The sequence below is a fragment of the Convolutriloba macropyga genome, chromosome 1, assembly GCF_964194025.1.
Source record: "Convolutriloba macropyga chromosome 1, txConMacr16.3, whole genome shotgun sequence".
Classification (NCBI taxonomy): domain Eukaryota; kingdom Metazoa; phylum Xenacoelomorpha; order Acoela; family Convolutidae; genus Convolutriloba; species Convolutriloba macropyga.
Genome location: NC_134468.1, coordinates 79055044 through 79071569, shown reverse-complemented (window position 1 = coordinate 79071569; position 16526 = coordinate 79055044). Strand labels below are relative to the sequence as shown.

The 16526-nt window shown below is 34.3% G+C and overlaps 1 protein-coding gene across 2 annotated transcripts in view; it reads left to right on the top strand.

Moving 5' to 3' along the window:
• LOC142343053 (proton myo-inositol cotransporter-like) overlaps positions 1 to 16526 on the top strand; it is a 44597-nt gene that overhangs the window by 11612 nt on the left and 16459 nt on the right. Inside the window, exons 3-8 of one of the 2 annotated variants that reach the window (XM_075394750.1) lie at positions 2846 to 3029; positions 4893 to 5084; positions 10070 to 10315; positions 10662 to 10840; positions 11965 to 12220; positions 15606 to 15847. In XM_075394750.1, the coding sequence (XP_075250865.1) occupies positions 2846 to 3029; positions 4893 to 5084; positions 10070 to 10315; positions 10662 to 10840; positions 11965 to 12220; positions 15606 to 15847 (1299 nt within the window). Of the gene's footprint in view, positions 1 to 2845; positions 3030 to 4892; positions 5085 to 10069; positions 10316 to 10661; positions 10841 to 11964; positions 12221 to 15605; positions 16260 to 16526 lie in introns of those variants that run through there. The other variant, XM_075394743.1, reaches the window with a different exon arrangement.

Below are 16526 nucleotides of genomic sequence, written 5' to 3'. Positions count from 1 at the left end.
ACAGACATTAAATTCAATAGCTTTCAACGGAAGTCAATAAAAACGCTCAAAGATGCCCCGGTGGCAGTACATTTATGTTTGTCATGCATAGGTATTCATTATGAGATCACAGTAAGTATAATGACTATTAAAACAACAAAAAAAAACAGGAGAAAACCAAAAAATCAGTAGAAAAGTGCAAGATGAACGTGTCGAAGCCATTTAAACCATAAATTTTTGTTTAAAATTTTTATTGGTCATCCACAGAACATCGTTTTTAAGCTAATGGGAACTGTCAATATTTGGATAATGTGATAAGATTTCAAAAGTAACCAATAATACGTAAAAATCCAAAAAAAATTTTAAAAAATTGAAATTTTTTGTCATTGAAGTCATATAACCAATAGATAGAAGATAAAACCGCTAACCAGTTTAATTTTGGTTGCAGTAGGAAGGAAGAGGGTGCTCTCACCCCTGGACTGACTTACAATTCACTATAATAAGATTATGATTCTTTAATATTCAAAAAAAAATTCGAAAAATTATTTTTTAAGTCTTAACAGCCATTAGCCGCCCCCTCAATGAAATAGACATGTTCACTTAATGCTCATTATGGAACATATTGCACTGTTAGTCAATGAATCCCTACCATAGGACTCCAAAAAAATAGTAAAACTTCAAAAAGAAATTCAAAATTTCATTCAAAATTACGAAAACTCAGAATCGAAGCCAAAAAAAAACATGAGCAATTCCTTGAAAACGACGTTTTTTGTTCATTGCGCTTCATTCGACTATAACGGAGTTTTGTCATTAATAGAACCTCGATATAAAATGTGACTTGTCTCTAGGTGACTTAAAAAAGCAAAAAAGAGAAAAGTTTTATTAAAAAAAGGGCTCTCAATTAGAGTTCGATTTTTTTTTGATAGTGAACTTTTCTATGAGACCAGAACTAGTCTTTCTATCGCCTTGCATTCAACTTTTACGAACTCAAAATTTATTCTTTTTATAGAAATTTGAATTAATGTTTTCGTAAAAAAGATCTTAGTTTGAAGAAAATTGTACTAAAAGTGAACAATCATGCTAAAGATCCCATTGTTCACACAAAACTTCAATCCTCGATAACTCCTCGAAAAAAACGAAATTCAAAAAAATCTTTTTACTTTTGAATTCTACGCTGGACCAGCTTTTTAATGATACCACTCACATTTCTCTACGACGGATATATCGATCGGCCAAAATTCACTGAACAAAAAAAAAAAAAAACCCATTTGAGTATATAGTTCCTTCCCCCACAAGTGGGGTCGGAACAAAAAACTGAACATGTTCAATAGTTTTCACCGTTTAGTCTTAATCTTTCAGACCTGAACAATATGTTTTTCAAAGCCTTGCTCAATTTTGCAAATTTGTATATAAAGACAGTGTCAAAAACTGAAGTCTTTTAGCCTCAATTGTTTTGCTGGGCGGCAAGTAGCCACAACTTAGATACGACTTTTATTCTAAGTGGCTTTCCAAAAATATTTAAAACTACTTTCATTGAAACCCATTTTACTAATTTTGAGAGCCATAATTGCAATTTTTCAATTGGATTTTGCTCAAATATATTACATGATAGGAAACAAATTTCCGAACTGACTATTAAGACATAGAAAAGTGAACTCTTTATGTAAATGCTTATCATCCAAAATGACGGGTATTTATCATCACAATTCATGGATCCCAATTCATGGTATAATAATAATGAACTCTATACTCGATCTTGATTCAACTATCTTTTCAACAGTTTCTAAGCTTTTATTTTTTTTCACTGGCTGACATCTCTGCTTAAAAACTTGCCATCTTTTTGTTCGGTCTTCTCGGGCAACGAAGCCACTATATTATCTGGGTTGAGCTGAAAACCTTAAAAATGAAACACCACATCAGATAATCGTAATAAGGAAAAGCGTGTATAAATTTATTACGATGTAAACAATATAACAACTTAAATGCTTATTATTGCAAAAAGAAAAACAAAGTAATGTTAATCATTAAAATCATTTCGTTTTTTTTTGCGGATCGAATGTAAAGTCAGCGGTTTTTAGCGTCAAATATTGTGGATATACAAAGTTGCAGCACTTGAAACTATGAATATTTCAATATTTTCCTGGGTTGAGGTTTTTTTTGGGTTAAATTTTGTAAGAAATGCGGTGAATGCGGTGATTGCGGTAAATCCGGTTAAAACAATAATTTACCGCATTTCACCGCTTTTCTTAGAAAAATTCACCGCATTTGCTTTCCAACGTTTATTGAATCTGATTTAAATTCACAAGAAATATCGTAGCATCTAGTGAGAGTTGGCGCAGTGGAATAGTAGTTTGCAAACATACAGGAAACAAGAGGTTCGAACGCGTGTAAAGAAGTTTCTGTTTCTTAAAAATACTGAGAGTGAGGTGAAAGTAAACAATTCACCGTATTTACCGCAAAAAGATGTAAGAAATACGCGGTGAAAATTATTTTTTTTCACTGCATTTCTTACAGGAATTCACCGCCAAACCTCGACCCAGGTTACCGCTAAAATCAACACAAATCTTACAACGGTGAACCTTCGTATGATTTGCGCTATTGGTGAAAGTTGTTTTTCACCATATAAGCTAATCTTACCTAGATTCAATATATGTTTTTCAACGTAAAGAGGAGTGCATCTAATTTAAAAATACAGAAGTCTAATAAGATTACATGAAAGGAATTTGCGGCTATTTATCAAGAGAGCTGAGGTTCGAACCCGGATGAAGCAGTTAATTTTTATGAAACGCCATGAAAAGAAAAACTCGCCGTTTTCACCGCATTCACTGCTAAAATATGCGGGTCATAATGTATGTTCCTTCTCCAGGAGGCGATTGTGGCGTCAACAGTGGGTGTGGCAGGTCTCTTCTCTCTCCTGGGGGGTGCTCTCAATGAATTGTGTGGGCGGAAACCAGTGATCATGAGTAGCAGCCTCATATTTGTGGTAGGAGCCGTTGTCATGGCAATATCTCCCGACAAGGAGGTGTTGCTAGTCGGGCGAATAGTTGTGGGTTGGTCCTTCAGAATCAAATTTTGTATATTCATAATTTAACTGGACAATGTTTGAAAAATAACGACATATAGTTAGCTCTGACATTAAAACTAGTTGTTTGAGAAACAAAAGATTTTTGAGAAAAAAGGAATGTTTCGATCCAGCAATGTATGTCTCGACAGACTCAAATTTGGTTGTTTTTAACCTTTGAAACGAGTCTACCATATAATGCACTGTTTTCTCCGTTATAAAAGTTTACCCTGGATGAGGTCGTGGGCCCAAGACAGGTGAGTGCTAGATGGAGTTCAGTCGCGGACAAGCTATAAACTTTGGCTAACGTTGGTCCAGGCCAAGTAGACCCTAGATAAGACCCAGGGCCACACAGAGCCGACTTAAAAAAGACCGAAGAGACTCTGTTTCAGTCAATGAGCCAGCCCTAACAATTCAGCAGGGTCAAGAGATGAAAAATTATTGCATAGACGAGGTCAAAGAATCCAAATTTGTTGACCGAAATTTTAATGACTCTGACTGAACAGATCAAACTTGGGCATGGAAAAAAGGAAGGCTTAAAATTCCTCAAGAGGACCAAAGTCCCTGCAGTCTATACGTTTCTTGGGTACAAGACTTCATCCAGGGTATCTACAGTGCATCAACCGACAGTGTTGAAAAAAAACAATAAAAAATTTATAAAATCTAGCCTCCCGGGCCGAGGCGTACACCCATATTCCACCGTTATTAAGCGAGAATAAGGGTGTAAAGCCAATTCCACTCTTAATTAGCAGGGATAAGAGTGTAAGAGTGTAATTTTGAGAAAATTACACTTTAATGTACACTCTTTACACCCTTTAGTACACCCTTATTACACTTTTAAAAATACACTATAATTACACTCTTTATTCCACTCTTTATTATACTCTTGAGCGAATTAGGTGAAGCAAATGTAGAACTTAATGAAAATCTTTTGTTAATAGCATTTCGAAAAAGAGAAGTTAGAAAGTCTATTTTAGCCCGTTTTGTTGCCCTGATACTGAACTTTTTGAGATTAAGTAGAAATAAAAGCCCATAGTTTGATTTGTATACAGAATTTTTATGAAATCTCCAATTAGGTGAAGAAAACGTCGAACTTCAGTTAAAACGTTTGTTAACAACTTTTTGAAAAAGACGAATTGAGAAGTCTATATTAGCCCGTTTTGTTGCCCTGATACTGAACTTTTTGAGATTGTGTAGAAATAAAAGCCAATAGTTTGATTCGTATACAGTATTTTTATGAAATCTCCAATTAGGTGAAGAAAATGTCGAACTTCAGTTAAAACGTTTGTTAACAACTTTTTGAAAAAGACGAATTGAGAAGTCTATATTAGCCCGTTTACACTCTTTACACTCTTTTCCCCGTTATTTTTGGGGAAAATCCTCGGCCCGGGCTACGCTTCCACTTGAGCTGTGACAATAACAATTACAACAATTTTTCCTGCCAAATCTTTTATTATTAATTTTTAGAAAGATTTTTAGGCAAATAGTGCTCATTTTAAATGAAATAGTTGTAAAAAATGCCTGAAGATCAGGGTGTTCCGTAGTCATAAACCGACGGTTATCTTGTAAGATTCTTGAAAAATCTTGTCAAATAACGTCTAATCTTGCAAGATATCTTGCAAGATTTCGCAAGATAACCTTACCATCTTGTAAGATAATCGTCTTTTTGCAAGATTCTTACAAAACATCCTTTTTTGTTAGAGCCTTGCAACATAGCCGTCCGAAATGCAAGAGTCTTGTCAGATAACCGACCATCATGCAACATAACCGTCATTGGCAATAATCTTAAAAGATCATACAAGATAACCGTCGGGGTTCGCTTAGGGTTTACATCAATGTAATTTTGTTTCAGGTGTCGGTCTAGGACTCGCAAGTGTGACGTCACCTATGTACATTGGGGAGGTAGCTCCAGCATCTATCAGAGGGAATCTAGTAGTAATGAACACAGCCATGATTACAGGTGGTCAGTTAGTTGCCAGTGTGGTGGCTGGTCTTTTCAGTGGAGATACTGAGAATGGGTGGAGATATATGCTTGGTTTAGCTGGTAGGTCGTCAAAACAGTTTCTACTGAAATTTTGTTCTTCAGTGAAAGAAGGAAAAGAATTGCATGTTTATTGTTGTTCACGTTAAGCGCTATTTTTTGTACAGTCCCAATAAGATTGCTAGAAAACAATAGTAATCGCTAAAACACAATGATTCGTTCTTTTTTAGTTTTCTTTCTTCTTTTCTAGTCTTTTAAAAAACATAGTTTAGTCCAAAACCACGGCATTACGCCGCAAAACTTACAGATAGGTAATTAAGGGGTTTCTGGATGGGGCAATAGTGACAAAAATAGCTAAATTCATCAACCATTATCACGAATAAACTTAATAAATTTCCAAGATTTTCAGCAAAGATTGCTTGAACAAACTCTTCAATCAGCCTATATAAAATTAATACTCAAAATTATTTAATATTTAATTGAGAAATAACTCAAAGAATGAATTTTCCTTGAAAGGTGATCTGGATAGCTGCAAAACTGATTAATATAACTGATAACTGTTTTCTTAATCCGCAATTAGTTTGCCAGAGACTTCTTTGCAATTATTTAGTTTTTTTCTTCGGTCTAAAGGGTAAGTTAAACGTAAATAAGATACCTTATGCGTGTACAACAAAGACCCTATCCTTATCCTACATTACTTGGCCAATGTCGGAAAAGTAGAATTTGCGTTTTCTGTCCCGAGTTTTCCCAATTCATCTACCATATTCAACGATGGAATATAGTTACGCAAAAGTTTAAATGAGTTAGTTATTTTTTTGGAGAATGTTTACATTTTGCCATGAGCACTCACGGATAAACGTAAAGCATTCCCACAGTTTTTAACATGTAATTAGCCTATAATTGATTGCCGGAATTTTGTTTGTAATTACTTGAAAAAACAATTAAAATACTTAATTTTTGTTATGAAAAATGGTATTTGTAATCACTAATTGCCCTCATTATCCGCAATTAGTTTCGAGAGGAAAACTTTGGAAGGTAATCATTGAACGGGTTTTTTCATCTTGGTCTGATTGTAACTATCTTAGTTTTTCAGAAAGAGTAACCTATACTGTGGAAATTAGTGATTTATGGTGTAGTATTCAGTGACGAAGACTGTCCCAAGTTTTCACGCTGGCTCCAAAAAGCTTTGTGGAAAGTGAGTGCACGTAAAACCAGTTTTGAAGAATTAGCCTGGTATAAAACTCGTTTCAACACACACTTAAAACTGTAAGCTTAAGAGATGAGCCGTGAAGACGCCCGACAAAATCAAAAAATTTTGTACTCAATATTTCGGACAATGGCCGCCTGATGTGGATATCATTGACAAACACCTGTTGCTATTGTTCAGGTTTGCTCGACAAAAGGCTATCATGGACAGCAGTGGCAGATAATTCAACTGTTAATGAAAGTTTGTACTAATTAAAAGCCACCGTCCGCCTCTCAAACGGCTATTATATAGGTGATCTCTTTTTTTTTTCCAATTCGTTTTACTTTTTGATCACGTTTTTCGTTTTACATTAGTCACGATTTTCGCGTTTCACTTCTGATTTACCTCTTGCTCTTTTGGATTCTAAGTTCCAACTGAATGGATTCTTAATTCTTTCACGCATTGAATTATGCAATGTAGGGAATTAGGTCAATGTCAAAACAGCAAAATCAAAAGAAATAAAATAAACCGATAAAGCCTGTTCATTAAGTCATAGTGCATTAAGTTGGAGCGATTGCTACCTGAGATTACTATTAAACTTAATACCATTCAGTTTATAGGCTGAAGTAAGTATAGGTTTAGAATTCAACTGGGACTGTACACTGAATTAGAACAATTTTGGAAACTTAGTAAATTTTTTTTCTTAATTTATATCTCTTCTTTTTTCTTTTTCTGTTTCAACCCCGATGTGCGTCTAGCGCATCAGCGGCGTCTCTTTTCCGGCAATCTGTCGGCTATGTTTATATTTGCTGCCTTTTTGTGCATACATTCTGGCAACTCTATTCTGAAAGCGTGCGTCATAAAAAAGCCGACGTTTTCCATCAAATTTAATCGAGAGAAAGGTACGTTTTGCGGCGTAACCCGGTGCTCGTCTTTATTCTTCTCACATAAACAATCCTACTTAACTTCTACGTTATGATTCATGAAAATTGAAAGGAGTTTGGAGTGATGTTAGATAAAATTACAGTGTGTGTAGAAGACTGAGTCGGGGTGTAATCAGAGCTCAGTTCGGTCACTCTGTATAGACTGCTCAGAGTTCAACTGTCTTTACAGTCTGAATCAAGCTCCTCAAAGGCATTGCTTTTCAGATGTTTCGCGATGGTATTTTGTAATGGAACTTTTATCCTTTTCTCCATTTTCAAACGTCGATTTTTATTTTTTAATGTTGTTTCGAATGATTCCGTTTTAACGAATTGGTTCTTAATGTCAATGAAAAATTTCAAATCTCAAACTGAACAGGATTAACATGAATTTAGACTGTATAGCTTTTTTATAATTGTTATATATCGTAGAAAAATTGATAATTTTCTACACTGTTAATGATTTACGGAGAGGTTCCCTTATTGATTAATTAAAAACCCCAGCATGATTTCAAAAATGATTGAATAATTATCCTTGTTGAAACAACAAATGTTGAGCACCACTGCAAATCTTAATTATCATAATTCGCCAGATGTATACTTTATGAAAAAAAGAAGAAACATCCAAATGTCATTGAAAATTTTGAGTTAAACAATGTACAAAGAATGACACATTCTGTGGTTAGTTTGGTACCATATATGGATCCTTTTATGGATCCCTGCCAGAGCCAAATTCACCCATCTAAATGAGGCCCGAAATGATGAAAAAGAGTAATACTGTTAACTGTAATGGCTGTTCTCCCATCACCCGGGTTACTCATCATACACAATTCTTAGTAGTCATACTAGGTCATATATGATTCCTAGTATTCATACAACATCATATATGATTTGTATGATTTCTTAGTAGTCATACAAGGATCATATATGATTTCCTAGAAATCATACAGGGATCATACAAAAAAATTCAAAGCCTAAAAACTGCATATCTTTCATTTTTTTTGATGTTGAAAAAACTTCCCGGAAACCATACAAGGTCATATATGACACATAAAACATTGATTGGTTCCACAAATTTACGTATAATGTAGTCAGAGGACATAATAAATTAATATATCGCATTTGCATTCCACATTTGATTGTTTGTGTGGGCGAAAAAAATAACTTAAATATATTCAGAAAACGAATTTGAGGTTATCTGCAAAAAATGTTGCAAGTATTTTTTTTATAAATGAGCATTTATAGGTATGAACTGGCTTCAGGGAATATTAGAAATTTATTTATGTATTTGGAATTACTGTTTAATTGCGTGCCCAACATTGCATATGATATTGTACGTTTGGGTCTATTGGCGGATCACAAAGTGATGCCGGGGAATCACATAAGTGAGTCCTTTCCGAATGAAATTTTTTAAAGACATAAATGGTTTAAAAATTAATGAAAAATAGATGTATGATTCTTGGTATTCATACTAGGATCATATATGATTTCTTTGTAGTCATACAAGGTACATATATGATTTCCTAGTAGTCATATATGATTTCTTAGTAGTCATACAAGCATCGTACTAGGAAATACATTATGATTTGTATGATACCATATATGATCCTTCTATGACTACAAAAAAGTGGTGACCCGGGCAATGACAAGAAAAGCATGACACCTTTTTTGATAATGACACCCACTTTCTGATATCATAATTAAAAACAACGGTTTGTTTTTGTAAATGGGGCTTCCCTTTTTTTTATTCAAGATCTTAATAAATGGCAAAAATCTGAAAATTACTATTTCTCTGTCTAAGAAATCACAGTTCCACCGCCCTCTCAATGGCGAGCAGCTGAGGCAACAAATTGACTATAGAATAAGAATCAATGATCTCTCTGATTACAACTCAACTTTTAAGAAACTTCATTTCCCAGTGTAAAAAATCTGTTCAAGTAAATTCCGTTTTCAATAACCAAAGGTGAAATTAAGAGGTAAGCTGTAAAATAACTAAGTTGATCGACAGACGCAAGACACAGTAACAAGTAACTTACTGCTCACCGATTTTTCTTCAATACGCACTGTATGTCAATTTCATATTACAAAATGCGAAATTCAGCTGATTTATGGTATTTTTAAGCTCTATTTCTATGGCTAGTCAAGTAGGTTTTTATGTCGTAATTGCCTTGCTTATTGATTGTAGATAATGATGGAGAACAAATGTGAAGTTTTCCACGAAGTAAGTTTTTCAGTGTTAATTTGGCGTGATAGGAAGTCTTTCAACTGTGCAAAAACGTTATCGAAAATTCTGTAATAAAAGAATTCGTCGCAAAGCAATCTTAAAGCATCTGATACTACTTTTAATGAACTTCGTAATTTATACATAATTCAGAACAATGATTTGGTGATAGTGGAGGTAGTTCAAGTTGATGTTTGAGTTTCTTTTCCTACGTGATTTTCTCGTACTATAAATAATAATCAGATTTGTTGACAAGCGTGAAAAAATCGATAGGGATTTGATAGAATGTAGCATTAAATTTTGCTTCGCATTGTAACTCTAACTGTTTAGTTTTTTCCTTTTATGAGGTTGCTTATATATTAACCTCGGCTCCAACAGAAATAGGAATGCCCTAGTCTAGGTCTCAATCTATCAAAAGACCATGCTCGACCAAAAAAGGTGTGAATAGACCATGCTGGACTCAAAGAGCTATGAAACAATTTTTTTTAGATTTTATTAGGTAAGCTGTAGAAAATCTATAATTTTGCTCGACACAAATTTTGTCATTCTCGTCATTTGCTCAACCAAAAAATGAAACCGTGAGTTTTTTCGACCACATTTGTTGAGGAGTAAAAGTTAACTGGAGCAAAAGTAAAATAATAAGTCAAGAAAAAATCTTGTTATCGGTCTTTTTGAGACTTACTCCGCACCATAATAAGTTGACACCTTTGTATGTTTCCAGCAATTCCAGCTCTGATCCAGCTAATTGGCTTCACGTTCATGCCGGAGTCCCCCGTGTGGCTGATGGTGAAGAAAGACCACCCCGACTACTGCAAGAGTGTCTTGATGAAGATCAGAGAGGAGGAGGAAGTTCTTGAGGAACTGGACCAGCTCATAATGTATAAGGAGAAATTGCAACAGGAACCCAAGACCTTCCAGAAACTGCAGATTATGGTTCGCAATCGATCAACCAGACGGGCCTTGATAAGTTAGTATGTATCAATAATATGCTGTAAAACATGTTCGAGAAGTTTTACTCAAATCTGTTGATTTTCCACGATAGTTAACAAATATCAAATAAATGTTTTGAAAGTTCCTTACATCACTAATGGAGGACTAAGAAGACAAATTGCAGCCTAGCACCAACCCAAATAATGGCGCTTAGGAAAGTTTGGTATCTGGCCTGGATTTTAAGCAAACAAATTTATTGGAATAATCAAGATTCAAGCATTTGAGTAATAATAATTTGTGATAATTTGAGCTGAGTGTCCAACTACACCCTACGATTTTAGTATTTTTTAGTGATAAATTTTACACGTTTCGTTTCTTTTCAGCTGGTTCTATGATGCAAATTCTACAGCAGCTGAGTGGTATCAACACCTTCATGTACTACAGTGCCTCAATACTCCTCTCCAGTGGAATCGGAACTACTTCTGAGGTCATCTGGTTAGCTGTCATCCCAGCTGCTGCAAACTTCATCTTCACATTTGCAGGAATGGCACTTATAGAGAGGGTAGGCTAGTTCTATCATTGTTAGGCAAAAAAAACTATCAGCAAAAGACGGCTTTAATTTGAACGACTCCGCTCGAAATAGGCAATCTTTTCGCTACTTGTTTCAATACCTTGAAGCCAAATTTTATGCTCAATGATCACTTTCTACAAGTATTTAATCAAAATATGTTGTTCCAAAAATTTTGTTCAAAAAGACCAAAAACTGTAAGAAAACTAGGATCTATTCTGTTAACACCCCCCCCCCCCCCAGCTTAGTGAACATAATTTTTTTTGACCCCCACGGGCCGCACGTGCTATTTTCTTACATAGTAACGTGCTATATAACAACATATAATTTGTAACTGGGGGTCATAAAAAAACACTGGGGGGGGGGGGACAGAATGGATTCGAAATCTAAAACGGTAGGTATTATTTTGTAGTTGTTTATATTGATTAAAACAACACTGAGAACGTTTAGTTGTTGACATTTTGTATTTCTTAAACTCATAAAGAACTTTTTAAAAATCAGATGGATTGATTCGCACGAAACTTTGATTTTGTCTCTTTTCATTGGGAGCTTCGTACTCAAATTTTATTTTGGAAAAGAACCGTAAAATTTTATCGAAATATCTATTAACGTATGTTTCTGTCAAAATTCAACACCAGACAAACTGATTTTAACGCAGCGGCGTTGTTTGTTCACTATTTTGATGACCTCTTGAATAGATCAACCGTCGGAAGCCGTCAAAAAACGTATGAACTCGACCAAAAATCCCAGTTTTTGCCCAAAAACTGAAGATTATACAGGCCTTTATCAAGTTTTGTTTCATTGAATATTATTATACATCACGCAAATGATTGAGGAAATGAAACTGGAATTTTCAAAAATGATCTTATTTGAAATTTTGGGTCTTTCCCATTATACCCCTCTCCACGAAATTATAGCCACCATTATGGTATAATTACCATGCTTGGAGGGGGGCTATACGATATCTAACGACTACGCTATGTGGGGGGCTATAATGGGAAAACCCAAAATTTTATCCAAATAAACGATCAAATACAGTAATTTCTCATAGAAATTTATCATCTTTGACTGGTCTTCTGATGTGGGCTGCCAGTTTTTAGGTCTGCTCTCTTTTTCAGATTGGAAGACGGAAGCTTGGCTTTGGCAGTCTCGCCCTAGCAGCAGTGGGCCTCATTTGTCTCTCAGGAAGCTATTTTGCCATGGAAACAGATGATCCCCAAATTCCTATTCCTCAAAATACATCTGTCCACTCAAACTGTTTCACAGCACCAAGTTGCTCTTCGTGTCTGTCAAAATCAGAGTGTGGCTTTTGTTTTCATGAGAATAACGATGGTGTATTTGACTTTGCGTTCTGTTTGCCTTATCATCAAGATGGTTAGTTGCAGGAATCTTCATAACAAGGAGGCTCGGTAATGTGCGTTTGCACATAAAGTTCCGACCCCGCTCATCCACATTTTTGGCATAAATGTCTATCAATTGAGGAACAGATAGAAAACCCCAAAAATTCAAGTATTTTCCAAAAAAAAATGTGTATGACCAAAGATCGCCTTCGACGCAAATAACTCATAACTTTATGTCCATTTTAAAAAAAACTTACTAACAAGCTCAAAATGGCGTCGGATAAAACTGAAACTAAATAAAATAACTTGTACTTAACAACAAAACACATTCTATAAGAAGGCTCGGTAACAATTAGACAAAAAAGAAAAAAACAGCAAAGAAAAATTTGGCTTATATTTTTAAAAACAAATAATTTCAAAGGAAGGAAAAACATTAGATGGTAATTGAAAAAGCCCATATGTTTATGATCCCATAAAACCTCTCTATGAGGGCATTAAGATTTGTCATTAATCAATTTTTATGCGGTTACAAAAAGAAAAAGAATTAGAGGCAACAAAATAATTTCAATTAAAATTTGCGAGAAAACGCTGTCGAAGCCGAAAGGCCATGTCTGGCCCCTCAAAATATAATCAAATGAGCCTTCCTTGAACGCTAAAAAGTTGGTATAGGCCTTCTCATCTATGAGAATAGGTAAAAAGTAGACCAAAAAAATAAAGGGCTGAATTAATTAATACTTTTTTTCGAAAAGAATTATTTTCAAAATCTTGAAGGCCGTTAGCTACAAAATGAAAAATAAATAGGTGCATCTATTCCTCCAGAAGAAGCGCTTGAGACCTGTAATTTTTAAGAATTTGTCTTACGTCTACAAAAAGATGTTAAATATAGACAAAAATCAAAAATTAGTTAACTTTTTGTGCGAAAAACCCGTGCAGAGGTCAGTAAATTCATAAGACTCTTAGAAAAACATTAAATTTTGTACACTTTTGCACCGTTCCTCGAGAATAATAATGTCATATGTGACCGGTAATTAACGAGACTAAGTAACAAATTGACAAAAAAGGACAAAAATGCGAAGTTAAACAGCGTTTAAAAGAGTTTTTTGGTTTTGAAAATAAATGTTTTCAAAGTCATGAAAGCCATCAGCTATTTTCTCAAATCAAAAGAAAAGGTCTCCTTTATTCTTTCATGAAATTCCATTGAGAATTTTCATAAGTCAGAATATGTCTTACATCAACAAAAAGAGCGTTAAAAATAGACAAAAACCAAAAATTGGTTTATTTTTTGTGCCGAAGAACCCGTGTCGAATCCAGTAAATTCATAACGATTTCTTTAAGAAAAGCATTAGATTTTGTACACTTGCACCTGCCATGGACAACAACAATATCATATTTGACCTGTACTTAACAAGATTAGGTAACAGATAGACAGAAAACAAAAAAAAGAGAAGTTAAAAACCTTGAAAAGAGTTTTTCTATATTTGAAAACAGTTGTTTTCAAATTCTTGAAGGCCATCAGCTATCTACTGAAAACAGAACGAAGGCTCATTTATTCCTCCATGAAATGACAATGAGACCTGTCATTATCCTGGTAATTTCAATTGATTAAAAAGACACATTAAAAACGACAGTTAAAGACAATTGTAATAAAATTCAAATAAATTCTTCGAGAAAGGGATGTCGAAGCCGTTAAAACCAAAAACTGTATCTTTCAAGACTTTTAAATGTTCAATTGTGATCTGTTTTGAACACCAATAATTTAATAAGTGTACTGTCAACAATGAGATAATGTGACAAATCGAGAAAAAAAAACCTGAAAAACGGGCCAAAACCTAAAAATGACAAAATGTGAAATATGGCAGTATCAAAACCAGAAAACCATAACTCAAAGCTCGAAAAAGCAAGAACAGGACAAAAATTTAGTCTTTCTTTGCTGAAACTACAATACAAGCTGACCAATTTAAAAGAAAAATAGTGGAGAAGTTCAATATGCCATTGTTTATTTAAAAAGCAAACACTTTTAAAAGTCAAAACGACAACAATTTTTCGAGTAAAGAAAATGGATAGTAAAGAAAATGGATATACTAATTGAAATTGTTTGGGAAGCCATTTGGACCTATCAACAGTGAGCTTTGATGTGAATTCTTCTATTCTTAAATTAATATAAAAAAGCTCAAATTTTTTTAAAAAAGACCGACTGATTACAATCTGAAATATTTTTTCGATTGTAACAGTCCAAGATTGGACCAAAACCAGCACCGCTATTGCTGGTTGTCCTTTTAAAGCACTGAATTGTTTCGAATGCTGTAGATCTAGATAAATTAGACCAAAAATATATGCTGCTTTTTGATAATCCTTTTATAAAGTTAGCATAAAACGGCAAAATTTTGATTCTAGACTACTCTCAATGGAAGTGAAAGTAAAACTAGCTTCCTTTGTAGTTTTCAAAGATTGTGTTTGTTGTTTTTGGGGCGTGTACTTTTGGCAAATTTAACCACAGTGGACTAAAAAGCCTATTTCAGGCAACTTTTGATAAAAAAAGGCTGAATTTTGAAAAATTTAGCTAAAATTTCAGCCTGAAAAAATAAATCAATATAGTCAACAATGCTTTTGTTGTTCCTAAACATAAAATCAACAGTGCTAATGTCAACAATTTTTTGTAATATTTAACAAAATTGACGAAATTTGAAGGCAAATTTCCAGAAAATGTGAATAAAAACAACGGAAATCCGTTTTTATTCACAAAACTTTAAAACCTCAATAACTCCATGTAAAATAAGAAAATAAAAAAAATATCTTTTCATTTCCGTATTCTACTTTGGAGGGGCTTTTTAATGATACCACTCACAACTCTGTACGACGAATATATCGATCGGTCGAAATTGTCTGAGCAAAAAAAACACATTTGAGTATATAGTTCCTCCCCCCTCAAGAGGGGTCAAAACAATAAATTAAATTGAGTTAAGATCACGCCTGGTGAACCGAAACTTGATAAATATTGACCAGAAACATACTAAAACTTGATTACTCTTGCATGTTCATTGGCAAGATAACATCAAGATATGTACGATCGAGCCTGTCAAGATCTTTGCAAGATGTTTAAAGTTTTGTAAGAGTTATCATGATCTTGCATGACATGGCAAGGTGTATCAAGTGTGGTTTCACTTGGCGATTGTTTTTATTTTCATATTCACACTTTCCTTTTAGAAGCAATTACAAATCAAGATTATACAAAATTGAGAAATGTTTTCCCCTGCTAGATAATGACTATGCATCGTTAACATTCATACACATTTTAATGGCGTACATAATTTGGGGTCTATCCCATTAGAACGCCATTACTGTATATTCATGATGATACTATGACCTTCCAATTGAAACAGTTGAAATGTTCTAGTTTTTTTCTCTTTTTACTATTTCAGACGATGACTTCTCTGAACTTGGCGCCTGTTCCAACCAATCAGAAATGAGCACGGACAGTCTCACCTGGACACACGATTACTGCCCATCTCAATACGCATTTCTAACAGTCATATCAATGGTCATATACTTAGCCGGGTTCGCCTCTGGCATGGGTCCCTTACCCTGGGTTGCAAACGCTGAAATTTACCCAATTTGGGGCCGGGGCGTAGGCGGGGGCATCTCGACTACGTGCAACTGGACGGTGAATTTGATCATATCTTTTACATTTATCACATTGTCTAAAGCGATGACCCAGAAATATTTCTTCCTCATGATTGCCGTTTTTAATTTGGGTTCTATTTTGTATATATTTCTGTTCCTACCAGAGACTAAAGGTGTTCCATTGGATAAAGTTGAACACTTATTTGATGGTGAGAGCTGTTTTGTTGGTATAAAAAAGAATCAGTACATTTATCTAGATGGTTCTCAAGCAATATCACCTCCAAAGTCACCAACTCTTACATAAAAACCAACAGGGTGCTTTCATCAATATTCATGTCGACTTCAAAATTTTTAATTTTTTTTAATTTTATTATACTGGACCATATATTTAAATATTACAATTACTTTCTAACTTCAATGTTCCAAAGTTCGAAATTAAATTTCAAAAAAGACGTAAATTTTAAAACTTTGGTTTTAGTGGCGAAAAGATAGCGAGGCTATCATCGTGTTGATTGTTTTTTTTTTAAGTTAATGATAAGTAAAGGGAGCGAAAACGCATAATTAGTTTAAAGCGAGAAACGTTTCAAATTCTTCAAATTTATAAGTTTTGCGCGTGATAAACAATCTTTTGAATGTCTTGTCGCATAGATTCATTAACGGCGGCCTAATCGGTTTTCTAATGGGGCATAAATAAAAGGCTATACTTGTGTTCACAGCCA